General features: G+C 65.6%; 5 protein-coding genes across 5 annotated transcripts in view; 4 read left to right on the top strand and 1 right to left on the bottom strand.

The window, feature by feature from the left end:
* Nucleotides 1-162: 162 nt before the first annotated feature.
* MNEG_0933 (hypothetical protein) lies at nucleotides 163-1,926 on the top strand (the record flags this gene model as incomplete). Its single annotated transcript, XM_014050587.1, has 1 exon — nucleotides 163-1,926. One exon carries the CDS (start codon nucleotides 163-165, stop codon nucleotides 1,924-1,926), a length of 1,764 nt encoding a protein of 587 aa, XP_013906041.1.
* A 517-nt stretch (nucleotides 1,927-2,443) lies between these two features.
* On the bottom strand, nucleotides 2,444-4,490 carry MNEG_0932 (3-beta hydroxysteroid dehydrogenase/isomerase family protein; the record flags this gene model as incomplete). The annotated part of the gene is made up of 6 exons (XM_014050586.1): nucleotides 2,444-2,563; nucleotides 2,860-3,030; nucleotides 3,275-3,415; nucleotides 3,657-3,739; nucleotides 3,919-4,257; nucleotides 4,448-4,490. The coding sequence occupies 6 exons, from the start codon at nucleotides 4,488-4,490 to the stop codon at nucleotides 2,444-2,446; spliced, it is 897 nt and encodes a 298-aa protein (XP_013906040.1).
* A 1,322-nt stretch (nucleotides 4,491-5,812) lies between these two features.
* Nucleotides 5,813-9,341, top strand: MNEG_0931 (hypothetical protein; the record flags this gene model as incomplete). The annotated part of the gene is made up of 3 exons (XM_014050585.1): nucleotides 5,813-6,913; nucleotides 7,118-8,062; nucleotides 8,295-9,341. 3 exons carry the CDS (start codon nucleotides 5,813-5,815, stop codon nucleotides 9,339-9,341), a joined length of 3,093 nt encoding a protein of 1,030 aa, XP_013906039.1.
* Nucleotides 9,342-15,930: 6,589 nt separating this feature from the next.
* Nucleotides 15,931-22,121, top strand: MNEG_0930 (tRNA guanosine-2'-O-methyltransferase TRM11 like protein; the record flags this gene model as incomplete). The annotated part of the gene is made up of 7 exons (XM_014050584.1): nucleotides 15,931-16,329; nucleotides 16,626-17,248; nucleotides 17,551-17,641; nucleotides 17,869-18,126; nucleotides 18,484-18,664; nucleotides 19,165-19,619; nucleotides 20,472-22,121. The coding sequence occupies 7 exons, from the start codon at nucleotides 15,931-15,933 to the stop codon at nucleotides 22,119-22,121; spliced, it is 3,657 nt and encodes a 1,218-aa protein (XP_013906038.1).
* Nucleotides 22,122-23,434: 1,313 nt separating this feature from the next.
* The window catches only part of MNEG_0929 (hypothetical protein), a gene marked incomplete at both ends in the record, with an annotated part of 4,744 nt that continues 2,064 nt past the window's right edge, over nucleotides 23,435-26,114 (top strand). The window contains 7 exons of the mRNA XM_014050583.1: nucleotides 23,435-23,491; nucleotides 23,633-23,764; nucleotides 23,996-24,066; nucleotides 24,318-24,583; nucleotides 24,792-24,849; nucleotides 25,086-25,228; nucleotides 25,467-25,846. Coding sequence (XP_013906037.1) covers nucleotides 23,435-23,491; nucleotides 23,633-23,764; nucleotides 23,996-24,066; nucleotides 24,318-24,583; nucleotides 24,792-24,849; nucleotides 25,086-25,228; nucleotides 25,467-25,846 — 1,107 coding nt within the window. The remainder of the gene's footprint in view (nucleotides 23,492-23,632; nucleotides 23,765-23,995; nucleotides 24,067-24,317; nucleotides 24,584-24,791; nucleotides 24,850-25,085; nucleotides 25,229-25,466; nucleotides 25,847-26,114) is intronic.

Here is a 26,114-nt window from a genome sequence, read left to right as displayed (position 1 = left end):
GCGATGGACGACCTGCGGCGGCTGCTGGAGCGTGGGGTTGGTGGCGGTGGGGGCCGAGATGGGGGCGGGGGTTCAGGCGCCGCGGCGGCGCAGCCGGCGGTGGTGGCGGTTGGGAGCGTCGAGAGCGGCGAGGTTGGCGAGGGTGAAGAGGACGCGGCGCTTATGGCAGCGGCGGCGCAGGCGCTCGCGCTCTCGCGCGCGCTGTCAGCGCCGCGGGGCCAAGCGGCGGCGGACGGCGCAGAGGATGGTGCAGCTACGCCGCAGACGGAGGGCACGGGCGCGCTGCGCCTCAACACCTGGGAAGACGTCGACGAACTGCTGGCGGCGCGCGCGGCGGCCGGCGGCACCGCCAGCACCCCCTCATCAGCCTGCTCAGGCGAGGGTGGCGCGCCCGCCAATTGCGCTGGCAGCAGGGGCGGCGCGGCTGCGGCGGCAGCGCAGCAGGAGGCAGCGGCAGAGGCGCTGGCGCTTGGCACGGGGGTGGCGCTGCTCTCAGCAACGCCGCAGCTGCGGCTGCCTTGCGATGGAGTGCCCGAAGAAACCAGCTCCACCAGCCAAATTGTTGGCCAAGACCCCACAGCATCCCTGCAGAGCCATGGTGGCACCGCCGCGGCTCTTGCCAGCACAGGCCAAGGCGCTGTTGCAGCGAGCGCTGACTCACCCTGGCCGCAGCCGGGGCTCCATGGAGGCGGCCCCGCCGGCGCAGGCGCTGCCCTGCAGCCCCAGCAAGCGCGGGCGCAGGAGGCAGGCACACCACCGGGGCCCGTCCTGACGGCGTCTGATGAGCTGTGCGAGTTTGGGAGCCCCACAGTGAAAGCGGTTCGCGAGGCAGCGCGCGGGTTTGCACCACCCCCTCTCCCCCAGGAGCCCGTGGCGGCGGCTGATTGCGCCATAGGTGCCGGTGCGCCGCCAGCCGCGCACTTGCTGCCTGGTGCAGCGCGGCCTCTCGGCTGCGGCGCCCGTTCATGTATGGCGCTGGCTGCCCCCACCGATGCGTCGGCGGTGCCAGCCACGGTCGCGCGGTACGCAGGTGAGGCGGCGGCCGCGGCGGCGCTGCTGCAGCCGACAGAGGACCCTGAAACATGGCTGGCCCCGCCGACACAGGACGGTGCTCAGGGCGCCGCATGGGGCGGCACAGTTCCTGCGGCTTACAGTGGTTCTAGTGGCCCAGGCGGGGCCCCTGGAAGCGGCTTGAGGCGCTCAGGCGGCAGCGCCGGTGAGCCGCAGACAGCCGCACGGTTGGGCGGTACACGCCCGATTGCTTCCGGTGATGCGCACGACGAGCGGCGGGGTGCGGACGAGCCTATCGCTGCAGCGGCGGCGTGGGCGGGCCATGGAGGTGGCAGCGGCGCCGACGCCAGCAGCCACAGCTCAGGGTTGCAGGCGGCCATCAGGCAGTGGCTGGCAGAGCAGCCGCACCCCAACCAGCAGCAGCCGCCGCCCGAGCTGCAGCAAACCCAGGAGCTGCCACCGCCATTGGCCTGTCCAGGGCGTGCTCTCGGCCTCGTCAACCCAAGCTCGCGGCTACAGCCGCCTCGGTATCACGCAGAAGCGCCTGGCCTGGGTGCTGCCCCCTGCGGCGCAATCACTGGATGCTGGAACGGCTCCCAGGACGAGCAGCAGCAGCAGCAGCAGCAGCAGCAGCAGCGCGCGGCTGCTGAGGAGTGGGAGCGTGTTGACCTGGCCAGCCTCAGCCTGGCCGAGCTGCAGGATGTCCTCGTCAGGGGCTCACTCGCCCTGACACGCACGCCGGCGCCGGCGGGCGGGGCGGGGTTTGTGCAGGGGCAGCAGGCACGTGGCAGCTTTGCATTCGCAGCTGCGGCGGCGGGCAGTGGGACCAGGGCAGGTTGGGGCTCTAATGCAGGGGTGGAGGTGGATGCGCCGGAATGTTGGGCGCGAGGCAGCAGCCTAAGGGGTGGCGGTTGAACCAGGAACTTGTGTAATGTGAGGTGGGGGCTTCATGGAGTCTGCAACACCCGAACCACTTGCCATGAAGTCATGAGTACCTCTGTCTGCATGACCTCACACCCTTTGACCTTGTCTGTTTGCTTGAGATGGTCAAGATGCTTTGCCCGGACAATGACGTCAATACTTGACTGGGCAGTCACAATTCTACACAAATACGGCACCAGGACAGCTTAGGACCCGCCAGCAGGTGGCGCCCCACTAATAGGGGGGCGCTTGCGCATGCGATTGCTGTAACCTTCTATCATTGCAAATCCAAGCAACCCTACACAGCAGCCAAGCTTTTGCAGCAAACGCCAATGACGGCATAGAGAAGCAGAGCGTTTGCAGCCTCTTAATGCATACTTGCACAATGCAGGCCCTTGCGCTGCACTCAGCAGGGTCCATCGCAGGACCGAAACGGCAGTGTGTGCTGAACAACACGCCTCAAATACATTGCATGAGACAGAGTGCGCAAAGATACCGAGTGCACGGTTGCTCAGACGCTGGCAAACAGCTCCGCCAGCGGCAGAGCAGGCGCCGATGTCTCCGCGATGACCTCCACCACCTTGTCTTTCGCAGCGTCCTCCACCAGCGCCTCAATAATCACCTCGGCCACCTGGTGCAATGTGCAAGTGATACCAGGATCACGTTGGAGTACAGATGTGTTGGCGGCGATGAGGTCAGAGTGGAATTGATAGCGGGCTGGTGTACAAGGGGCAACAGCAAAGCAGGTAGGTGCGTGGGCGTGAAAGGGAGCTGTGCACCAAGGACAGGAAGTGGCTGAGGCCGGACGAGGCCTGCTTGATTTGCAAGCGCCCTATGCAGGAGGCCCAACCCCAGTGCCTCGTTTCTGTTGTGTCCTGTGCTGCAATCACAGCGCCATCGACCCTCCCTGCTGTGAGGGCGCCACACCTGGCTGCGCAGGATGGAGCCGGACTTGCGCAGGGGTGGGAAGCCGTAGGTGTTGGGGCGCCCGAACACGATGTTGCCGGCAGAGCTCTCCCCCTGCCTCAGGCGCGACTTGAGGCCGCCAGGGCGCACGACTGTGAACGTGAGGCCGGAGCGGGCCAGGGCGAGCTCGGCCTGTTTTGAAGGGTTCATGATTTGTAGGTTGTGCATTGGCAGATTGAGAGGGGGGAAGGGCTCTGAAATGCCGTAGGGGTGCCTCACTGCAGAAAAGTATCAATAGGGGTGCTTGACATGCGTGGTGAGGATGCAGAGCGACCCCAATAGTGTTTGCATACACTCCTCCTCGTCTCCAAGCTCCAATGTGACCCCGCCCGTGTGTCAACCGCCGGGTGCGCGCCTGCTTTTTCCAGACGAGCACCCCCCAGAAAAGGTTGAGGGGGTTGAACAGCTCATCGGCGCCGATGGAGGTGACGAGGACAAAGCGCTTCACCCCGGCGCGCTTGGCTGCCTCTATGAGGTTGAGGGTGCCGTTGAAGTCCACGTTGAGGGGGCCCAGGGGCTGGAGGGCGGCGGGCATTGGTTGTGCGGCGGTTAAGAGTTGGTTGGAAGGTGAGGGTGCCCGGCTCTTCAGGGACATTGAAGCGAATAGTGTGATGTGCAATAGCTCTGTGTGGGGCACAGAGCGGTCGGTAACACGTAAGACCCACTGCGTTGCTGAGCGCAACAGAGACAGAGTTGCAGTTGCAATGGCCAGCAAACGCGCCCAGGCAGCATGCACGCCGTGGCTCAGCCCAGCTCACGTCTTTGGGGTCGCTGGTGCCCGTCGCGACCACCACCGCGTTGGCGCCGCGGAGGGCGGGGCCCAGGGTGCCAAACTGTGTCACTGTGGGTGGGTGGAGGAAAGGGAAGAGGGAGAAAGGCATGTCGATTTTGGCGGTGAAAAGAGCCGCCACTTGTTGCCACGCCAGGTCCACGAAAACATGCCCCTCGGCCTTTGGAAACAGGTAATATGGCCAACCCCACGCCCGTGACACTCCGGCCGTCACAAAGCCGGCCACTCACCGTCGCCCTCAACAATCTCCAGGCCCTCGCCGACCTCCGGCAGCTTCCTGACAGCTGCCGCCGCGTCGCGCGCGAGCGCCACCACGGGCACGCCCCTCTCACGCAGCGCGGTGACCACCTCGCGCCCTGTGCCCCCGGTGGCGCCGGCCACAAACACCTTGAGGCCCTTGAAGCGGTCGCCACTGCTGGCTTCCTGGTCCTGCTCCTGCACCGGGGCTGGCTGCGAGGGTTCGTCCAGCGCCGCCGCCGCGGCGGGCACAGGGACGTCGCTGCCGACGGTTCCGGAATCCGCCCTGGCAATGTGCCGGGCGGCGCCGCGCCAGCAGCGCGGCGTCGGGGCTGAGGCGTGCCAGGTGTGAGTGTGTGCGTGGGTGTGTGTCACAAAAGATTGATTGGCATGAAATCATGTGGGTTGAAGGGCCGCACGCGGCATGTCCGCGCATCAACGCGCCGGCCAGACTTGCGAAAGCATCACTGCACATGCATGACGCCAGCTCGACTAGCGACACGCAGTCACCCAACAACGCACCTGTGTGCAGCAAATGATAGCGCGCATAGGCCAGCGTGTTCATTGGTGCGCCGGTCTTTTGGGCGCGGTGCACACGCCGTGCCAAGGCCTGCATGGTCATGCTGCCAAATGTGTGGGCGGCACGCAGGGGACTCGCTGCACGACAGGAGGCAGCGCGTCACGCGGATGCACCAAGCACTCGATCAACAAAAAACGCGTCAATGAAAACTGAAATTGCGGCTGCCAGCGTCACGCATCATGTTGACAAAATCAAAACAATCCAAACGCTCCCAAGCTAGCTGCCCTGTGGCTCCCTCATCATCAGACTGCTCCTGTTCGCCCCTCGCCGCACCGCTTTTCTACAACAGAGTTGTGTTAGCTGTGATCAAAATAATCCGTCAGACCAGGCACGACGCACTGCATTCCGGCAAGATGATGGTCCAGCATCCGATGTTGGTGTAGCACGCGGCTCTCTGTGGGGCAGCAGGAAATTTGGCGATGGTTTCTATGTTTCGCAGCACCACCGGGAGCCTTGTGGCATCGGAAAGGCGGGATGGCTTCACCCGGTGAGCTGTGGGACGATCTCAGGGGCTCTCACACCTCCAATGGGCTTCAACGGCGAAGCTGATGGCGCTACTTCGTCATTTAGCGCGTCTCGTTTTCATTCGCCCTTGTGCTGTGTGACTTCACAGGTCGCCAGCCGGCGGGTGCTCGTGCGCGCAACAGCAGCGCACCCGGGCGGTGGGATCTCACAGCGGCGGGCGGCAGGTGTGCGGGCGCCACATGCGTGCGTGCGTGCGACGTGGGCGAATGATTTGTCCACTTATGAGCGTGCCGTGCGCGCATGCTGGCTGCATGGCCGGGGTTGCTGGCGTGCGGGCTCGACGCCTGCCAACCCCAGGCAGGCCGGCGCTCTTTTGCATTGCATGTGACGGCCCACCGCCCGGCCCGCTCGCCAACCCTCCTGCGCAGCTGCTCCATTCGACTTCGTCGACCGCCCCCGGCGCGCAACCCGCCTGTGTGTTGCCCCGTGGCGTTGTCCCCGCGCTTAACGCGAGGCTGGGCGCCAACCAGGGCGGCAGCGGCGGCGGGGGCAGCTGCTCTGGCGCCGGCAAGGGCCGGGACGTGGTGCCCGGTGCAGTGGCGACTGGATCTCAGGTGAACCGGGTGGAATGCAGACATCCTAGCAGGCGGGCAGGCAGGCAGGCAGGCAGGCAGGCCATCTGGGCAGCAGGACAGGGGCCTGTTGGTGCCTGTTGGCCACTGTCATGGACAAGGGCGTTACCACACACTTTCCATGCGGCATTGCTGACCGGGCCACCTCCTCCCTCCCTCTCGCCCACCTCACTTTCTTAACCCTTTGGCCAGGCCTACTCGAGCAGCAGCATGCGGTTCGAGGTCGGCTATGCGCGCGGGTGGCAAGGGCAGCAGCCGGCTCAGCCATGGCTGTCCACCGCCTCGGCCCCGCGCAATGGCAGCGGCGCGGCCGTCGTCGAATCTGCTGCTGCCGGCAGCACAAGCCGCGGCAGCAGCAACAACAGCAGCAGCAGCAACAATAGCAGCAGCTCCAGCAACAACAGCAACGCGCGGTCGGCGTCGCCGCGGCGAGTACGCAGGCCGCGCATCAGCAGCAGGCGGGAGGACCCGCTGTTGGCTGAGATCCAGGGTGCTGCCTTATTCAGTGAGCTCCAGGGCATCTGGCAGCGCATCAAGGGCAGCCCCAGCAGCGGCAATAGCCACGGCTGCGTCCACGGCGGCGCCGCTCAGCCCCACCACCTGGCGGCGTTTCTGCGGCAGCTGACGCAGTGCGTCCTGACGGGCCGAGAGGCGGCTGCGCCCGACAAAGCGCAGGAAGCGGCGGAGGAGCAGCAAGAGGAGGCCGCGGCGGACGGCGACGACTGGGAGGACGGGTGGCAGTCCGGCGGCGCTGGCGTGGGCGATGCCGCGGCTGCCAGCTGGGACGGGGGTGACGCCTGGTCCGGCCGCTCCAGCTGGGCCGGGCCAGCCGCACGCGTCCCGAGCAGCCCAATCAGCAGCCCGCGCAGCAGCCCTCGCAGCAGCCCGCGCAGCAGCTTTGACGGCGGCGAGCGGCCACAGGGCGCGGCGCTCTGGCCTGCGTCGTACGGCTCTCCGGTTGCCGGCGACCGGGGCAGTGGGATCCCCAGCAGCCCTCGCAGCAGCTATGACGGTGGCGATGATCTTGGTCGAGGCGGCGGGCAGCGGCAGCGGCTCTTCCAGTCCCAGCCGGACGGAGGGTCGGGCGCCGCGCGGCTGCCGCCGGTGCTGGGATTGAGCCGTGTGACGGAGCCAGCGCAGCGATCCCAGCAGCAGCAGCAGCAGCAGCAGCAGCAGCCGCAGCAGCAGCAGCAGCAACAGCAGGAGGCGGTGAACCAGGCAGGTCGAGACGTACAAGCGATGCGCGCCTGGCAGAGGGCAGAGCAGCAGGAGAGCATGCAGGTTGCCAGCAACGGTTCTGTGCAGGCGCAGGTATCGCCCTCGCCACCACCAGGACCGGCAGCGCCAGCGCCAGTGCCAGTGTCAGCGCAAGTGCAGGCGTTGCAGCCACGAGAGGAGCAGCAGGAGCAGCAAGGACTCCGTACAGAGCAGCAGCAACCATCGCCGCAGCCGGTGCAGCAAGTCGTGCCATCAGGGCCGTTCTCGCGCCTCCGCAGGCCGCCGCCGCGGACGCAGGCAGCGATTGATGAGGCCAGTCGCAGCCGTGACTTTGGGGACGAGCGCGGCAGTCCAACCCAAATCAGCAGCGGCGGCGGCAGCAGCAGCAGCAGCACCAGCCCTATGTCAAGCAGTGTCAGCGGCGGCGGCAGCGGGAGCAGCAGCAGCAGCAGCAGCAGCAGCGAAGACGAGGGGGGCCGCGGTGCCATCGCCTCCAGCAGCAAGGCCGCCGGCGCCTCCGATGCCGTTGGTGCGGCCACAATGGGGTCGCCGCCGTCGCCGACTGCGTCGCTGGCGTCCCTGTCATCTCGCGATGACTACGGGGACCTCCTGACCACCGCCACGATGAGCCAGCGCGCGCGCCGCATAGGAGGCGGCATGACGCGCGCCTACGGCAGCAGGGCGGCGCTCTCCGTATCGCGCCTGCCCCCGCCCTCGAGCGATGCGACGGCGGCGGCGGTGCCCGGCGGGGCAGTGGAGGCATTGCTGCGGGATGTGCTGCGTGCTGTGCGCGCACGGGCGCGCGGGATGGCGCCTGCTGTTGCGGCGTCGGCGCTGCGATCCCTGGCTGAGCTGCGTCTGGACGACGCCGCCACAGTCCGCGCGCTGCTCGCTGTGCCCCTCGCACCACGGCGGTTGCTCGCGCGAAACGGTGGTGGCGGCGGCGGGGCGAAGCTGGGGGCGGTGGTCGGGTCGCTGGCAGCGCTAGGCCACTCGCCGCCACCAGAGTGGCTGGCGGAGGTGGGGAATGCGCTTGCAGAGCGGCGGCCGTCAGCCGCTACTGCCGGTAAGCGCGTTGCAAGCGACGTCAGCAGCGGCGGCGGGGCGATCTCTGCACATGCTGCGTTCCATCTGGCGCGGTCCGGCTGGCGGCCGGGGCCCGAGGCAGGCGCGGCCGTGGCGGGCGTGCTGTACTCGCGGCTGGGGCAGCTGTCGCCAGTGGAGCTCACACAGGCGGTTCAGGTGCGTTGGGGCCGGCTGTGGTGAGCAGGGCGGGTCATGACCACGCACGCACCACACACATGCACTATCTTGCAGGGGCAGGAGCCTAGCCGTCACCTGACTCCCACCTGCCACACTTGCGCTTTGGCGCCCCTCGGTTACCCGCTGCCCCAGCGCACCTCAACAGGACTGGGTGCCCACACCACACGCTCAACATGAACACACACCACTAATTGCTCTCCCATGGGAACAGGCCCTGGCACTGGTGGGCCATACGCCGGACGACGTATGGCTGATCGACTTCTTCGCTGCCACGCGCCGCGCGCTGCGCGCGACGCCGCCGCTGCGGATCGTGCACACGCTGGGCGCGCTCGCCGACCTCGCGCGCCGCCCCGACGACAACTGGCTGCGCGCCATGTTCACAGCGCTGGGGCCCGCTGAGCTGCGCGCGCTGCCGCCGGCCGCGTGGCCGTCGCTGCTGCGCTCGCTCGGCGTGCTCGCGGCGCGGCCCGACGGCGCCTGGCTGCGCGGTGCATACGCCATCTGCGCGGTCAGCGCGCTGCGGCGGCTGCCGCCGCGCGGCCTGGCCGACTTGGCGGCTGGCGCGGCGGGGCTGGGGATGCAGCCGCCTGCGGCATGGGTGGCTGAGCTCGCGGCCGCAGCCTTCTGGCAGCTGCCCTTCGCGCGGCCTGCTGACCTGGCAGACCTGGGGACCGCGCTCGCCGCCCTGCGCGCCGACCCGGGCGCCGCGTGGCTGCGCCAGTTCGAGGCGCGCGCCGCCGCGGTGCTGCCCGGCTGCAGCGGCGCCCAGCTCGCGGCGCTGCTGTCGTCCATGGTGGCGCTCGGGCACCGGCCGTCGGGCGGCTTCCTGACCGCCTTTGAGGCCGCCAGCCACGGCCGGCTGGACGAGTTTGGCCCCAAGGGCCTGGCCGCGGCCGCGCGCGCATTGGCAGACCTGGGGGCGACGCCGTCCGTGTCGTGGGTGTATGCGTTTGTCGTTGCCGCCTACGGCCGTCTCGAGGCGTTTGACGCTCCGCAGCTGGCGGCGCTGTTCGAGTCGCTGCCGCGCCTGGCGCCGCACCCCCGGTGGGTGGACGATCTGGTTCAGATCTGCTCCTACGAGGCGGCCCGCAGGCGCGGCGAGACGGCAGGCGCTGCACAGGCCACTGCGGCAGCGGCAGGCGGGGGAGCGGGCGGTGCAGCGGCGCGGCGAGCCCAGCGCGGCCTTGGGCGCAAGCAGCGGCAGCGAGGCGGCGCTAAGGCCAAGGCACAAGGCTCAGCGAAGCGCAAGCAGTTGTAGGGTTTGGTGGTACCCTGGCAGGAAGCAGCGGGCCAAATGTTGCCACGTCGCTGAATGTCCGGCAAGTGGTGGCTGCGTGTTGGCGCCGCCAATCTGCTTCTTGGGTTTGCCAGTGCTGAATTCATGGGGCCACATTTTCATCAGCCCTCAAGGCCTGGCGCTTGCCACATTGGCCACGCCACTGACGCCTGTGATTGTGCTGCCCATTGAGATCGCGATTTGGGATCTCTGTCCCACCGCTCTCACATTCTGGAATCGTGAACATGCTGTCCTTTTCTTGTAAAGTCCACTCTGTTTGGTTGGTGTATGGCTTCCGAATGCTGGGTTTGCTTGGCAACAACCAACCCTGGAGCACAAGCGCATGCGCAGCGACAGCAGCAGCGCCAAGCGTTGGCCGCCTGCTGGCAGCAGCAGCAGCAGCAGCAGCAGCAGCAGCAGCAGCAGCAGCAGCAGCAGCAGTTGCTGGCAAGCGAGCAGATGGCAGCCTCGGCAACCCAGCCAGCAGATCAGTGCATGTACCCCCTCTCTCACACCACTACCACTTTATCCCTCGCCCTCGATAGCTTTGAGGCCTGACAACACGTCCCCAGCCGATGCTTGTGCCAGATCCCTGGAGATGGTGGCCTCAAGGTGCGCTGACGCCCGTACTGGGCAGTGAAGCTTTGCGCGCCATGCTCCCCACCACCTTCGGCGCCACGTGCAATGCCCTCCGTCATCACGCAAGGTGGGTCTGTACGCCAGCAGGCAAAGGGGCCCACATGGACTTGTCAACAGGTTTCCCTTCATCCGGGCTGGCTCCCTTCGTTGCACCATCCATGTCGTCGCTGGCGGCGCGCAGGGAAACACTACAGCATGGACACGCAGCGGGTGTGCATACTCATCACTCACCCCGTTTCGCTAGCATGCTGCGCCCTGGTTCCAGCCACCAGCTGCCTTCACGATGGCTCGTAAGAGCTCAAACAAGTCATGGTTGGCACCTGCGAGGGGCACGCAACGCATTGCAGCGCGTGACCACGGCCACGGCCGCCACGGCGGGTTGACCGCTCAGCGGCTGTGACGGCACCTGTGCATGCCTGTTTTGTCCAACGTGCTACGCTCTATTTGTCCTTGGCAGCAGCAGACTGGACTATGGTTTTGTTGATTACAATGGGGCCCTGGATGTGCATGCTGAAGGCGGCACATTGCTCTGCGGCGCGGATCAGCGCAGCGGCTGCTGCCATCATCGGTGGCCCTTGACTCATTGACTCTGACTTGACTGCCCGCTTTTGTGCACCCCTCGTTCCTTGCAGCAGCCTTTTGTAGTAACCATATCAAAACCTATTGCTTTACAATGATGAATATTGAACTTTCATGTCTACCAATTCGTGCTCACCGCGTTTTCGAGTCAAAATGCTATACGGTGAATCGTTCGCGGCTGTGTGTGTGGGGCATACGTGACTTTGGAAACAGTCCAATGTATCATGGTGTTGTCCCAGACTGGATCCTGGCTTTTCGTTGTGGAATGCAGCCTGCGCCTCTTACACAGAGACTATCATACCGTACTTCGTGCCAAGCTGGATAGGAGAAACTCTAGCACAGATTTCAGAAGGGCCTGCACTCTGGGGCTCTGCGAGAGGGAGAGCTTGACGCCCACTGGCGTTGTGCAGCACTGAAGCACACCACATCGACATGCAGCCACAGCCTACCGGCTTGTGGCGCAACAGCAGCGCTGCAAGTGCTCCAGTTGCCGACTGGGATATGATATAGTTGCCGACATATGGAATGTTCAAGCCGGTTGTCAGCAGTGCAAGCAACGGCGCTGGCCTTGCCTGCAAACAGGTCGCCAGTGCCTTCATGCATCGTCAGCATGCACCATCGCTAAAAACGCCACGAGCCCACGAGCAGGTGGCCTCTGGGTGCGCTGACGCCCCTGCTCCGCAGTAGGTGCTTCACGCCCGCTGCGCCCCGGGCGCCTCTTGCCCCCGGGGGAGAGGCTTGCGGCGCCCTCACCACGCCAGGTGGTGTTGGTCCGGGGACAGATGGGGGAGCCGTACAACTCGGTGGGGCTCCCCCGGGCGGCCCGGGACGCTTCGCGCCGTTGCGCCGCCGCCGGCAGCGCGCTGGGCGTCAGCCGACAGCAAGCTCGCGCGCCTGCGGCGGCTGCTGTGCGTAGTCAGCGGCAGCATCAGCTGGAAGCGCGCACCAGCAGGCAAAGTTTTATGGCCACTGAGTCCCAGATTCAGCAAGCACCATGCCATCGCTGTGCTGCACTGCGCTGCCTGCCCAAGCCCTCTTTGCCCCAGCAGGTGCAAGGCTCACAGCACTCAAGTCGCCCGTCAGATTCCTCGGCGCTGGTGTGTGGCGACTGCGCTCGTGTGCAGAGGTGGGCACTTGGGGTTGTGACTGCAACATGCGTGCTTGGTGGTGAATGCAAAAATGGATTTGGTATGTGTCTCCCCCTACATGGCATATGAAGTGACAAAGTTCCTGTGCGCTAGCTGCCTTCGACCTATGCACTCCCACAAGTTGCGCACTCACACGTGGCGTTTGCTCCCCTCCTTGCGTCGCAGGTCCTTGCCGCGGCATCATATGCTGCTGGACGGCAGCCGGGATTCAGGCGCCCCCGTTCGATCCGGTGGGTTCAGGCTTTTGTTGACAAGGGTGGGGGTCTGCTGCGTTGCGCATCTTGTCCCTGTGCACACGACCCAGTAGCACCCCACCAAGCCCCGTCTCACCCATCCTGCTGCGTCTCTTCCCCTGCCGCCTCATACCTCAGGATGTGCATTGTGAGACCACGCTGCCTTCACGCCTTGCCTGTGGCGGCAGCGTTTCAGAACCTGGGCTTTGCACAACACATCCTCACCCGCGATGCACAGCTGTGGTTGAGGGTGTCGGGCTCCAGGCGAGAGGGGGCTGTGGGCTGGGCTGTGTGAAACACAGGGGTGTGCTGCAACATGTATGAGGAGCAGCACACTGCAGCACAGGCGGGCCCTGGCCGCCCTTCCACTCTTGCTGCATCCTCAGGTGCTAAAAAAGTCACAAATGGCTCAGAGTCAGCTCTGACGATGTAGCTGGCGGTAGCCATGCAGTCAGCAGTGCACACAGCCCGGTCAGGCAGTCAGCGTTGGTGCCTGATGCGCCTGGAGAGCAGGGTAATCAGGTACCCTCTGCGCAGGAGCCCAAGGGCAGGTGGCCTCTGGGTGCGCTCACGCCCCTGCTCCGCAGTAGCCTCTGCGCCGCTGCGCCCCGGGGCTCTTGCCCCCGGGGGAGAGGCTTGCGGTGCCCTCACCACGCCAGGTGGTGTTGGTCCGGGGACAGATGGGGGAGCCGTACAACTTGGTGGGGCTCCCTCGGGCGGCCTCGGACGCTTCGCGCCGTTGCGCCGCCGCCGGCAGCGCGCTGGGCGTCAGCCGACAGGAAGCTCGCGCGCGCCCGCGGCGGCTCAGTGCGTAGCCAGCGGCAGCATGAGCTGTCAGATCAATGCACGGCAGTCTGTTTCTGCCCACCCAGTCCCAGGGTCACCTTGGCAGTTTCAGCCAGCACCCCGCCGTCGCCGCGCTGCACTGCACCGCCTGCCAAAGCCCTCTTTGTCACAACAGGTGCAAGGGGCCAGGCAAGTCGCCCGTGATGATTTGTTAGGAGGTGTGTGACAACTGCACTCCTGTACTGAGGTGGGCACTCGGGGTGCGGATTGAGTAGTAGTTGTGCAACACGTGTGCTTTGGGGTGCGTTTCAATCGTGATTTGGGTCCTGTATTGCGTGACATGGTGTATATCTCTGCAATGGTCCCATTCGCAAGATGCCATCAATCCATGCAAACCAACAAAAAGCACACTGACACGCAAAGCCTCTGCTCCCTCCTCATTACGCAGGTCTTTGCTGCGGCATCGCATGCTGGATGGCGGCGCAACCCAGGCGCCGCCACACAGTCAGGTGGGTGCCGAGCTGCCGACCTTGGTTGATGAGGGTGGGGATGTGCTACACCATGCAGCTTGTCTCAGTGTATACGACTTAATTGCACCTCACTAAGCCCCGTCTCACTCATCCTGCTGCATCTCTTCCCCTGCCGCCCCACATCTCAGGATGTGGAGCGCGGGACCCCGCTGCCTTCACGCCTTGCCTGTGGCGGCAGCGTTTCAGAACCTGGGGTTTCCACAACACATCCTCACCCGCGATGCACAGCTGTGATTGAGGGTGTCGGGCTCTAGGCGAGAGGGGGCTGTGGGCTGCCCAGTGGGCTGTGTGTCACACAAGCAAGGGGGCGCAGCAGCATGAGCAGTAGCGCAGTGTAGTGCAGGCGGCCCTTGGCCACCCTTCTCTTGCTGCATCCTCAGGGGCTGGGAAACTTCCGGGCTGGGAGTCAGCTCTGCTGATGTAGCTGGCGGTAGCTATGCAGTCGGCAGCACACACAGGCCGGTCAGGCAGTCAGTCCGTGTCGACGCCAGATGCGCCTGGAGGGCAAGGCCAGGTAAGCTCTGCGCAGGAGCTCACGAGCAGGTGGCCTCTGGGTGCGCTCACGCCCCTGCTCCGCAGTAGCCTCTGCGCCGCTGCGCCCCGGGCGCCTCTTGCCCCCGGGGGAGAGGCTTGCGGTGCCCTCACCACGCCAGGTGGTGTTGGTCCGGGGACAGATGGGGGAGCCGTGCAACTTGGTGGGGCTCCCCCGGGCGGCCCCGGACGCTTCGCGCCGTTGCGCCGCCGCCGGCAGCGCGCTGGGCATCAGCCGACAGCAAGCTCGCGCGCGCCCGCGGCGCTGCAGTGCGCAGGCAGCGGCAGCGGCAGCGGCGGCGGCAGCGGCAGCGGCAGCGGCAGGGGCAGGGGCAGGGGCAGCGGCAGCGGCAGGCAGCTTGGCAGCTTGGCAGCAAGTGACAAGCAGGGCTCAGAATGTGTCAGTGGGCAGCCCGTGCAGCCCACTTGGTGTCAGCGCTAGCTTGGCGAGTGCAGTGCGCGCGCCAATTGCACAGAACTGCCCTGCCCCGTACGCCAAAGCGTTGACTGCCCAACAGTTTTAATGATGGATGCAAGTGGCCCAGTACCTGACGCGTTGCTGGCGAACCGTTTTCACGGAACGCGTGTTGACTTCTGGCATTGAGCTTCCCTGGTGATGTTTTAGGTGCGAAATTGTGCACAGGTTGGCTCATTGCCATTACTAACTGTTTTGTGTCACCTTATTGGCATTATGTGGTCGACATACAGAATGCATCAGCTGACACCCACTTTGTCACTGGCAGGTGTCAAGACCACCCCACATCCAGCTCAGCAGGACACACTGCCCGTGGTCCCCCTTCATTCTGCAGGTGACGCTATGCCATGCTGTCTGCTCCTGGTCGGCCTGACTGGTCGCGCTCATGGGAAGCAGGTGGGACAATTCGTGGGTTGGTCAGGGCAGGGGCAGCATGCATTGCCGCAGAGAAAGCGGTCTGGCGCGCCAGGATGGTGGTCGTTTGCAGGCACACGACCCGCAACGCAGACCAAGTAATTTGTCACCCATCACCACCCTCTCCCTGCTGGCCCCTTACTCAGGCCTGAACTCCTGGGCCCGGCCCGCCTTGCATCAGCGGCCGCCTAAAAGTCTGCTGGCTTAGCTGTGTGTGTCACAGCTGTAACACAGACATACTGCTCACATGCAGCATGAATGCCGGGTGTCCTGGCCGGCGTATTGGGCAAGCTGGGTGTGCCGACAAGAGTGCTCGTGTCAGCTGGATGGTGCACACGCTACACAGGTACACAAGGCTGCAGGCCCGGCTCAGAGGTGTGCAATCCAGCCTGATGCCCAACTGTCGTGCACAGCAGCATGCACCCACTGGCCATCATTAGGCCTAAGGGTTCACTCAGGCTTTCTTGCGGTGGTTGGGCAGTGGGGCCGCCAACAGCTGTGAGCAAGGAGCAACAGGCATATGTATTGGCCACCAGAGCCAAGGGCAACTGCCCCTCCCAACATATTGCCACCACCCCGACCTTGACCGCAAGCGCACCGCCCAGCTGCCCGACTGGTCCATGCTGCAGCCTTGTTGGGATCGTCCAGCTGCATCGGGCCAAGCTGGCGTCAATGAGGCCAAGGCTCTGCACCCTGTCAGAATCAACAGCTACCGAAGTTGCGCTGCGAAGCGGGCACGTTTGGTCGCTGGCGCAGCTCCACCGCTGCAGCTGCGCCCGTGCATGCAGGGACGTCAGGTTCTTCTTCTCACAAATTCATCTGAACGCGCATTATGATAGATGTCGGGGTGGCGGTTGGACGCCCTCACCCCGCCCGCGACAACTAGACAAAGCCTCCGGTGTGGCGCGTCTGCCGCTCCGGCGACGGGTGCGCCCGAGCAAAGTGTTACTGGGCAGGCTGCTCGCTTTATATACGTACCTTGTATGCATCTCACACACGTGCGTCCCGCCGCTCTTTTTGATACTGGGCTGCACGATCACGCTGGGCGTATTGTACTGTAGAGCCCACTTGCTTCCGAGCTGTCGTCAATTCAAGACTGCGAAAAATTTGGCTCATTAGTGACTTCTTATCCGCTGTGTGTGGCGGGGCGTCACCAGCCGTCGCCCGCGTAGCAGGAACCCAACAGTGGCACGAGCAGGACGGCGCGCTGCGCGGCCCCCGCCGCCATCACCTGAGATGGGCCGCACTCGCCGCATTCGCTTCAACCGCATTGGTGCGTCTAATTGGGCCGACAGCGACAGCGACCCCGGCAGTGGCGACGACAGCGAAGGCGAGGGCAGCAGCCGCAGCGGCGCGGAGGCGCCCGTGAGCGAGCTGGCCTCGTCCCACCGCGGTGGCGGCAACAGCAACGGCGGCGGCCAGCGGCCGGCCAGGTACCTTTGTTATTTCGCTCAGTCGCTGCTGGATTTCCGAGTGGCAGAGGTCGAGGCGCTGGCTGAGATGGTGGGCTGCCCGCCAGGCACGCTGCGTTGGGAGCCGCCCGCCGGCGGCGACCCCGCGTCGCCGTTTTGGTTTGTGACTTTCCCGTCCCGCAGTGTGGCGCGCCACGTGGCTTCGCGGGCCGTCCTGCTGCGGGTGAGCGTTGCCGGCAGGCTAGTTGGACTTCTTGGGCCTGTTAACCCTGGCTGATGATCTTCCAGAAAGGCTGCTTTCTGGGTGAACGCATGGAATGCTTCTCAAGCAAGGGGGTTTGGGCATCATGGCAGTGTGTGTTGCAAATAGCGGTCACTGGCCGGGGTTTAGGGCTGCAGCCTGCGCTCCTAATGCGGCTCAAACCACCTCAGTCGGAGGCCGCCATACAGCCCTCCCCACAAAACCCCCACCCTCAAAAACGCACGGCCCAAAACGCACGGCCCGTGCCACCCCGCCAGGCCCTCATCGAGGTGTGGGGCGAGGGCCCAGGCTGGCCGCAGCTGCAGGCGTCGGTCGAGGCGTACCCCGCCGCGCGCCGCGCGCGCTTCCTGGCGCCCGACACGAGCTTCCGGCTCAAGATCGACACCTGGAACTTCAAGTGGAGGGAGGAGCGCAAGAGCGACGTCCTGGACGCCCTCGAGTTTGTGGGGTTCCAGGGGCGCGTCGACCTGAGTGACGCCGCGCAGTCCAGCTTCTGGGTGATACTGGCGGCCCCCAAGCCGCCGGGGCAGGGGTGGGACGCGTGGGCGCGCTGCCAGCGGGAGCGCGAGCAGGGGGCGCGGACGGGGGCGGGGGAGGGCGGCGGGCAGGTGGCAAACGCGGGGCGGCAGCAGGATGACGGCGGGCAGCAGCAGCAGCAGAACGGGGAACAGCAGCAGCGGCAGCAGGAGCACCAGCCGGCAAGCCATGAAAGCAATCAGCAGCAGCATTCGGAGCCGGAGCAGCAGCAGGGAGAGGGCGAGCGGCAATGGCAGCAGCAGCCGGGACAGCAGCAGTCAGAGCCGCCGCTCGGTGGTGATGACAAAGTTGACCCCTGGACTTACATATACTTTGGGCGCGAGGTGGCCATTGCGGAGAGCAGGTGAGAGAGGCCGCTGCGGGAGCACGCGGCTGCTCCTGTAGTCATGAAGGGGGCCCATGCTGAAGGCCGCCGCGGTTCGCCCTGCGCTCAGGAGACGCAGCATGGCAGTGTGGCAGCAATGCTTTCGAAAAGAACTGCGAGGGGGGGGGGCGTCAGCAAAACTCTGTTTTGCGTTTGCATTTGCATTTGCATTTGCATTTGCATTTGCATTTGCATTTGCATTTGCATTTGCATTTGCATTTGCAGAGTGACACATCGCCCTTCCTCGCTGTGCTTGCACCCCCCTTGCCTCCCCTCTGCAGGGCCCTGCCTGCGCTGTTCAGCCTGAAGCAGAGGCGCTACCTGGGGCCGACCTCCATGGACGCAGAGATGGCCTTCGTGATGGCCAACATGGTGCGGCGGCGGCGGCGGCAGACCGTTTGGTAGTGGTGTACCTGGCAGTGGTATTGGTGGAGTGCGTGAGGAGGGGTGATGTCAGGGGATTTGATGGGATTGCTTCTCCGCTCGAGGATGCGGTCTGTCAGGCCCGGCCGACAGCCCTCGATCTCGCAGCCTACAAGCGTCCCTTCCTTGCCCCGCTTTTGTCCTGCACATTCTTCCCCCCGCCGCATGGTGCGCAGGCGTGGGTGCGGGCCGGCCACCTGGTGCTAGACCCCTTCTGCGGCACGGGCTCCGTGCTGCTGGCGGCCGCCAAGCGCGGCGCGCACGTGGTGGGCGGCGACATCGACATGCGCGTCCTCAAACAGGGCCGGCCCAACCAGAAGACGGGCGCCCCCGAGGACAACTTTTCGAATTTCGAGCAGTACGGGCTGACCTGGCCGGCGGGGCTGCTGCGGATGGACGCAAGCAGGGCGCCCTTCAGGGCGGGCCTGACAGAGGTGCGCGCCGGGGCCGCATGCTGTACGTGCTGCGCGTGCTGTGCGTGCTGTGCATGCTGTGCATGCTGTGCGTGCTGTGCGTGCTGTGCGTGCTGTGCTTGCTGTGCGTGCCGTGCGTGCTGTGCATGCCGTGTGCATGCATTGTGGAAAATGTTGCCTTGGTAGGAGACAGTGGGCGTTGCGGGCCCAGCTACTGAGGGCAGCGAGGTCGCTGCTGCTGCAGCCTGGCTACTGTGGTGAAGCACACTGCTGGTGCAGCTCTTCGGACTAGCTGCCTTGGCAACCAACCGCGCGATGAACGAGCAATTAATCACCTCCACGTCTCCTGCTCAACCCCATGCCTTCATGCATATCCAGGTGTTTGACGCCATCATCGCGGACCCGCCTTACGGGGTGCGCGCTGGCGGCCGCAAGTCGGCCCCCAAGGAGGGCGCCCTCATCCTGGACCCCGCCACGCACTACGTGGCCACCGCGCCCTACGGGCTGACAGAGTGTGTAGACGACCTGGTGGCCATGGGGGCGCGGCTCCTGCGGCCCGGTGAGGGGACCTCGAGCGTGGGAGGCCTGGGGTTTCGGTTTAGTGTAGGAGGGGTGGTGCGGCGCCACACGTTTCAATTCAGCAGCAGTCGGGGACGTTCGATGGTCTGGCGTGAACTGGTCTGGCGCAGGGTAGGTATGCGCAGCAAGGAGACTTGGCTAAGGGGGTCGCTCACCCAACACCACCACTCCTCAACCCCAAACACACACACACACACACACACACACACACACACACACACACGCACATGCACATGCACACACACACACACACGCACACGAGCGAGTGCGCACGCGTGCGTGCTCACAATTGTATGAGCCACAGTATGAGCCTTGCCGCTCAGCCCCATGGGCGTCCATCGACTAGGCTCCTCACGTGATCGCAGCGACCTCTCTCCACGCTCCCCACGAACTCGTACACTCTTGAAATCCACACTCACACAAGCACATGAGGTGCGCACACACCAACACCATCCACCTCGCCACGCGCCGCTGCCGCAGGCGGGCGCCTGGTGTTCTTTGTCCCGGTGTCCCCGGAGACGTACGACCCATCAGACTTCCCGGACCACCCCGCCATGGCCCTGGCGGCCAACAGCGAGCAGCCGCTATCCACCCGCTACAGCCGCCGCCTGCTCACATTCCGCAAGTCCGCGCCGTTCGAACCGGCGCAGGACGCCGCATGGCGCGAGGGGCGGCGTGGGTTCAAGATGGGGATTGAGCAGGTGGCTGACCAGGTCTGGGAGCCGGCGCCGCACAAAGCGGCCTTCAAGCAGCAGCGGCCAAAGGCGAAGGGCAAGCGGGGCCAGGCGGCTGGCGGCGAAGGGTGCGATGGAGACGGCGGCGGTGGCGGGAGCGCCGGGGCGGACGCGGCTGGGGACGCCCAGGGCGCGGCGGTGGAGGCAGCGGCCGGAGCGGCAGCGGCGGCTCCGAGGGCCGCCTCGCTTGAGAGGGAGCTTGTGAGCGCACGCATGTAAAAATCTGATGACGTGGGCGTGGTGTGAGGTGTGAGGTGTGTGACGCGTATCCATGCGGAGGCCCAGGGAGCGACGGGGCGTCGACCTTCCGCCGACATTTTTGAGCCAAAAAGTGAGCAGGGTTCTACACGGATTGCTGCGGCGCCGCCAGCAAATGGCATGAATTGAGAGTAGGCTGTGAGTCACTTTGCGCTTGCGGCTTGCAAAGGGAGGGCCTGGCGAGTCCATGTGGCGCCAGGTGGACCAGCCGCTGAGCGTGGCCAGCACATGCCGCTGTTTACCATGCCACACGAACATGCCACACGAATGCCATGTGCAGCGAGAGAGTAAAATACGTTATGTTGAGTTCGTGATGGAGCATCGAGGCGACACACAGGCGCACATGGGCAGAGGTGACAGCCAAGCAGCACGAGTTGACAGACGGCGCGCGGAAGGCAGGAAGTGGTGGGGCAGCGGAGTCGTGGCCCGCCTGGCGTGTTCCCTTTTGCCGATCGCCACCCCTCACACGGCATAACCCGTTTGTTTGTTTTTGACACAATTGATCGTACGCGACGCAAGGGCAACGGGATCCTCGCCGCACCGACCACCAGCAAGTGCAACGGAGACAGCTCATCGCACCACAAAACCACCCGTCGCCGTGGGAATGGTCGAGACTGCAGGCGTTTCAGGACCCCTGCAAAACACGCTTAACGCGCTTCATGTACCTCTGAAGGCACGCAGCAGGTGAGCGGAGTTGTGGCATCAGGTGGTGCCTAGATACAGCGTAGCCAGGGCCCGAGGCATCCTCGCACGCTGCATATGGATGCGCTGATATTTTTTCAACCTATCTTACAGCCCGCGAGCCCCGGCAGTGCGCTGCGCCGTTGCGCCGCCGTCGCCGCCCCGCGCTTGCCTCTGTCCGGCACCCTCCGCGCGCTGCTGACTCTGCGTGCCTCCGCCTCCACCACCTTCCCCACCTCTTTGGCCAGCTCCTGCGGCGCTCACGACGACGCTGCTTTCCTCAAGTTTTTGACTGAGAGCGGCCTGATTGGCTCCCTTGACGCTGGCGACCACAGCAACGCCTGGGGCAGCTTCGACGCCGCCCCTGCAGCCCACATGCCAGCTGCGGTCGACGGCGCGACGGCGGCAGCCGCCGCAGCCGTCGCTCCCACTGACATCGCCCCCTGGCCCATCGCTGAGGTGGCCGCGCTGCCGCGGCCCCTGAAGCGCCGCCGCTCCGTCGACTCCGGCGACACCCTGCCTATGCCCGCTGGCGCCGACGCCCACCGCCGCAAGCGCGCCGTCCACGACGACGAGGCGACGTCTTCCTCACCTGCCAATGACCTCGCCGGCCTGCCGCGCGCGCGCGGTGCCGCCGCCGCCGCCGCCATCGGCGCAGCCGGCGCGCCCGAGCAGCACAACAACCGCGCGGCGGCGCAGGCTGCTGCAGCCGCCGAGGCGGAGGGCGTGTTCAAGGCCGTGCTGGTGGCCAAGGTGCTGACCAAGAGTGACGCCTCCTCCAAGCGCATCATCCTGCCGCGCATCGCCATAGAGGCCAACCTGCCGCACCTCACCAGCGGCGGCGGCGGCTTTGGACAGGGCCGCGCGCTGCACTTCCCCGCGCTCGACCGCGCCGGCCGCGAGTGGCCGCTCTGCATCAAGGCCTGGGCCAACGGCGCCAACCCCAAGCCCGTGTTTGTGCTGGAGGGCGGCGTGGGGGAGCTCATGAAGACCCACAGGCTCGGCCCCGGCGACGTGGTGGGCGTGCTCGCCAGCGAGGACGGGCGCCACTTTGTGCACTGGAACACGGACCAAGTGCGCGACGCGGCGGCGCGGCCAACGCTCTGCGCGTTTGAGTTTGCGGAGCATAACAAGCGCCAGGAGGCCGCGGCGGCGGACGCAGCGGCGCCCGCGCCCGCTGCGGAACCGTTGACAACGGCCATGCAGCAACAGCAGCAGCAGCAGCAGCAGCAGCAGGACACGCCAACAGTGTCCCCGCCGCCCACGCCGACGCTCGTGCCCTCGCGCCCGTCGGCGGCGGCGCCCTTTGCGGCGACGCCTCTGATGGCGGCCGTGCCGTTTGCGTCGTCCCTGGTGGTGCCGGGCTTCTACCTGCCCAGCCCGGCCTGCGAGATGCTGGTGATGGGGCCCGGCGCGCCCATTGCCGAGGCCGCCTGCGCGCCCTGCTACCTGCCAATGGACGGCGACGGCCCCTCAGGCCTGCTGATTGAGTGCGCGCAGCCCGCCCTGGGCGGCAGCCCCATGCTGCTGCCCTTGCCGCCGATGCCGTCGCTGACTGCGGCGGACATAGCTGTTGCGGCGCTGCCGCCGGCGGCAGTCGCGGCGGCCGAGGCGCCTGTTGCTGCGCCGGCGGCCGCTGTGCGGGTGGGGTCCATCCTGCACCAAGGGGGCGCGCTGCTGTGCTCGCGCACCACAGGCTGCAAGCGCCCCGCAGGCCACCAGGGGTGGTGCCTGGGCCACGGCTCCAAGCGCACCAGCAAGTGACGATGGCGCGCGCGTCGATCATTTCTGCGGCCGTGCCGGGGATAAACCCAGGTTGATGTCTGTTGCAATTGCTCCTTTTCATGCACATTTCCTCTCATGCACGAAAACCTGCACATAAAAAGCACAAGCACTGGGCGCCGATTTTGGGGGTTGCGCATTGCTTTTCCTCCACCCCCCTCGCCCTTCTGTGCAGCGGCGTGACTTGTGCTGAGCCGTGAAACGGTGTAGCGGCCTCCAGCCAGGTGCCTGCCGCATGTACCGCCCCCACCACCCGCTCATCACCACGCGGCCTGTTATTGGCTTGCGGAATATCTCTAGGCGCCTGATGGCGTCAGTCGAAGAACCGAAGAGCCGGCCGCGCTCGCTCTGCCAGGGGGCCGAGCGGGTGTCGCCTCACCGCCTCATTTGTTATGTTTGGCCCAGCTTGTGTTTGCTGTTGAGGCTGTGGTTGAGGTTTTTGCGGGCAGAGGAAATGGGAGCAGCAGAGCTTACTGCAGGGGTAGGCGACGCATCTTTGTGCCAAAGGCTTGACTGGTTGCAGGCCTTGCAAATGAACTCGTTGTTCCTCATGTCGCGCCCGGACAGGGCGCTGAGTAGATTGACGGCTGACAGGCCGCCACGTACCTCCTATTGTTCACCAGCATGCGCGACGCCCCCGCGGCCGCTGCTACTGCACTCCGGCTTGACGTTTCTGATGTGCGGAAGGGAAGCAGCAATGTTGTCCGCTGCTGCGCATTTCATGAATGTACCAACATCTTTGCGTGGGTCACTTGCAAATAGCACGCAAGCAGCGCAGCACAACGCACATCCCCATTCACATACCTCTGTTGATTGATCTGCGACGCTGCAGCCACTTTGGCACAGCTGTATGTAACTAAATCGCGTCGTGCATGATGGCAAGTGAGCACATCAACAGTTGGGACGGGGCAGGCAGGTTCAAGGCGACCACGCTACCGCAGAGGCAGGTCGTGACTGGCGACACTCCTGGCACGGTGTAGTGGGGTATGCATGCAAGCCATCAACATGTTATGGCCGCCAGCCAGGTTGTTTGAGGCGCTCACGGGAACTTTCTTGAGGGAGCCTTGCATTGGCTTGTCATCCCCAACTTGGCGCTACAGCGACAGTCGGCGGTGGTGCTCTCGCAACAGTTGCCGTTTGCCAAGAATCCGACTTGCGCAATGCATGCCAGCAGCAACTCAGTTACGTGGATATGGTATCACCCAGAGCTGCTGCGCCTGTACCATTTCGAGCATTTGGCGCCTTCGTTGATCTCGCTCACTGATCTTGGCCACGTGGGAGGTGGAAAAGCCAATATGTCGGCGACAAACAGCAAAAAGAAGCGCCGCGTATCCGGGGAGAAGAAGCAGCCTGTGAGTGGTGCGCTTCGCGGCATGGCCGGCCCTCAATGAGCGCCGCTGCAGCATTCCACCGAAACGCAGCTGCCGCGCACCACTATGCTGGAGCTCAAGCCAAGTTCCCACCCACGACCCCTGGTCCCCGCACACCTGCAGACAATCCAGGAGTCCTTCGGCAGGCAGCAGCAGGCCGGCGCGCTGCCAGCGCTGCGCGCTGTGCTGGAGGTGCGCGCGGCGCCGCGGCTGGTGCCCAACGTGTTTTTGGAGGAAGCCCTGAAGGTCCACGAGGTGCGTGGCCGTTTGCAGGGGTGTGTGTGCAGGTGAGTGGCAGCGGCTTAGAAGCTGCAGCAGGCTTGGGGGCCGGCTTGATGCCTGCGAAAGCGTGGCCGGACTTGCCAAACCTGTTTGGGTCGGGTAGCTCAATGTTTGCGAGTGCGATGCTGCCCACCTGTGCGGCATCCCGCCGCTTGCCCTGCCGCGACCCCGCCCCCGCGCCCTGCCATTTGCTGCGGTGTCCAGATGTACAAGGAGCAGCAGGGCGAAGCCAGCCGGGCCATCGCCCAGGCCTCGCACCTCAGGCGGAGCGGCAGGTGAGCCGCGCGCCGCGGGGTGGGGCGGCCAGCAAGGCGCCCAGACACGCGTGTTGGCATGGGCTCAGCATGCAGCAAGCATGCGTGCTGCATGCGCGGCTCATGCGCCATGGCATGCGGTTGGAAGGGGACGCTTTCGCCTGACTTTTGCCATGTGCGGCGCATCCCCTGCATCAAGCCGCGCTCAGTGGGCATCAGCAGCCGCACGTCCCTTCCCAAATCCTCACCACCCCAAACCCCCTCCACCCCAGGCAGCGGGCACGCAGCCGCCGCTACTCAGACGACCCAACCCAAGCCGCGCCGGCGCTGATGAGGCGCAAGGAGCCGTCCCACACCCTATGTGACGCCCCCGACGCGGACGACGAGGAAGGCGATGCCGCGGGCGCCGCGGCAGGGTTTTGCGGCGAGGGAGGGGACGGCGGCGACGAGGCTGCAGCGGGGGCCGAGGAGGACGAGCACGAGGTGGACGCGCAGGACGAGTACAGCCGGGCGCTCTGCGCGCGCTGGCAGGGGCACGGTGCGCCGGGTGGCGTGCCGGTGGTGCGCGGGCCCTGCCCCGCGCATGCATGCGGGTGCCAGGCTTGGCCGACTGGAGGAGGATTGAGACTCAGCTGCCCCAAGTGCTGCCACACCTCTTCCTTCTGATCTTTCTGCTCAATACCTCCTGGACCCTTCCTCCATCTCAACCTTCTACTTCCCCACCACGCTCGCCCCCCCCCCCCCAGCGTCCTCTTTCGTGAAGCAGGTGTCCAAATGGGTCAGCCCAAACTGGATGCTGCCGCTGTGAGTCTCACAGAGCACCGGGGCGACGTCAGCCCAGGGCTGTTTCACACAGAGCGCTGACATAGCGGCCTCGCTGGGGCCAGGGTTCAAGTTTGCGGCACAGCCTCACCCCTTGCGCAGCGTTTGACTTTGGCTTGCTTCCTTGCTTTTCTCACCCCGTTTGTGCAGCCTCATGCCCCATTCTAGAGCTGCGCTTGCCGCGGTTGACCCACACTCTCTGTCCTGCGCGCCCACAGCGCCCTGCAGGAGTGCCTGGTGCACTTTGTGGCCAACCACGAGCTGCACACCACCGACCCCGGCCTCAGCCTGCGCGCGCTGGACCTGCTGCAGCGGCTGGCTGCGCAGCACCCGCACACCAAGTACATGCCCGCCGATGAGGGTGCGGCCGGGATTGTGCGCGGGAGGGGCGCGATTGCCCGAATTGCTCAGATTACAGCGAAGATCATTGCTCCTTCATCCCCACCCCTACCCCCACCACGCACCACCCCCAGCACGCACCATGGCCTGCCGGCCCGCTTGGACCAACAAGAAGCCTGCCCTCAGCCCTCCACCTGGCAAACAGTTCCACACAGCCCCACTCACCCCCCCCCCCATCCACGCCCACGCCCTGGCCCCAGACCTGCCCGCACGCGTCTGCGTCCACTCTGAGCTGTGGCACCCCCTCTACCGGGAGTCCACCCTCTCCGGCCGCCTGGGCGCCACCGGATTCCAGCTCCTCTACCGCCTGGCCGCCTCCACCCTCAAGCTCGCCACGGGCGCGCCCGACGGCTCCTCCTCCGGCGGCGCGGCCGGCGGGTCGGACGGCGGCGCGGAGGACGCCGCGCGCGCGGTGGGGCGCCAGGGGCGCGCGCTGCTGCTGCACTATGTGGCGGTTGTGCTGGAGGCTGACCTGGCGGCGCGGCTGCGGGTGCTGCGCGAGGCCAAGGCGTCAGACGACGGCGGCGCGCGCGCGGCGGAGACGGTGCTGCAGGGGGCGCTGCTGTGGCGGCTGCTGCAGGTGAGGGCTTTTGCAGGAGAGGTCAATGGCAGTCATGTATGCCAGCCCCAGCTGCTTGTAGGCACGGCTTGAGGGGATGCAGCATGGGCCAGCCGCTGCCAGGTTCCGTTCCTCTGCCACCACCTCACCTGCACGCCCTCGACTCTCCTGCACGTTGGCTCTTACACACGCATGCAATCATGCACGTGCACACATGCCCACACTCACAAGCGTTCACGCGCATGGGCACGCACAGAACACGCGCACACACACACACACACACACACAC

This window comes from Monoraphidium neglectum (assembly GCF_000611645.1).
Source record: "Monoraphidium neglectum strain SAG 48.87 unplaced genomic scaffold scaffold00085, whole genome shotgun sequence".
Classification (NCBI taxonomy): domain Eukaryota; kingdom Viridiplantae; phylum Chlorophyta; class Chlorophyceae; order Sphaeropleales; family Selenastraceae; genus Monoraphidium; species Monoraphidium neglectum.
Note: the sequence above shows the minus strand (reverse complement) of the source record. Positions and strands in the feature narration are given on the sequence as shown.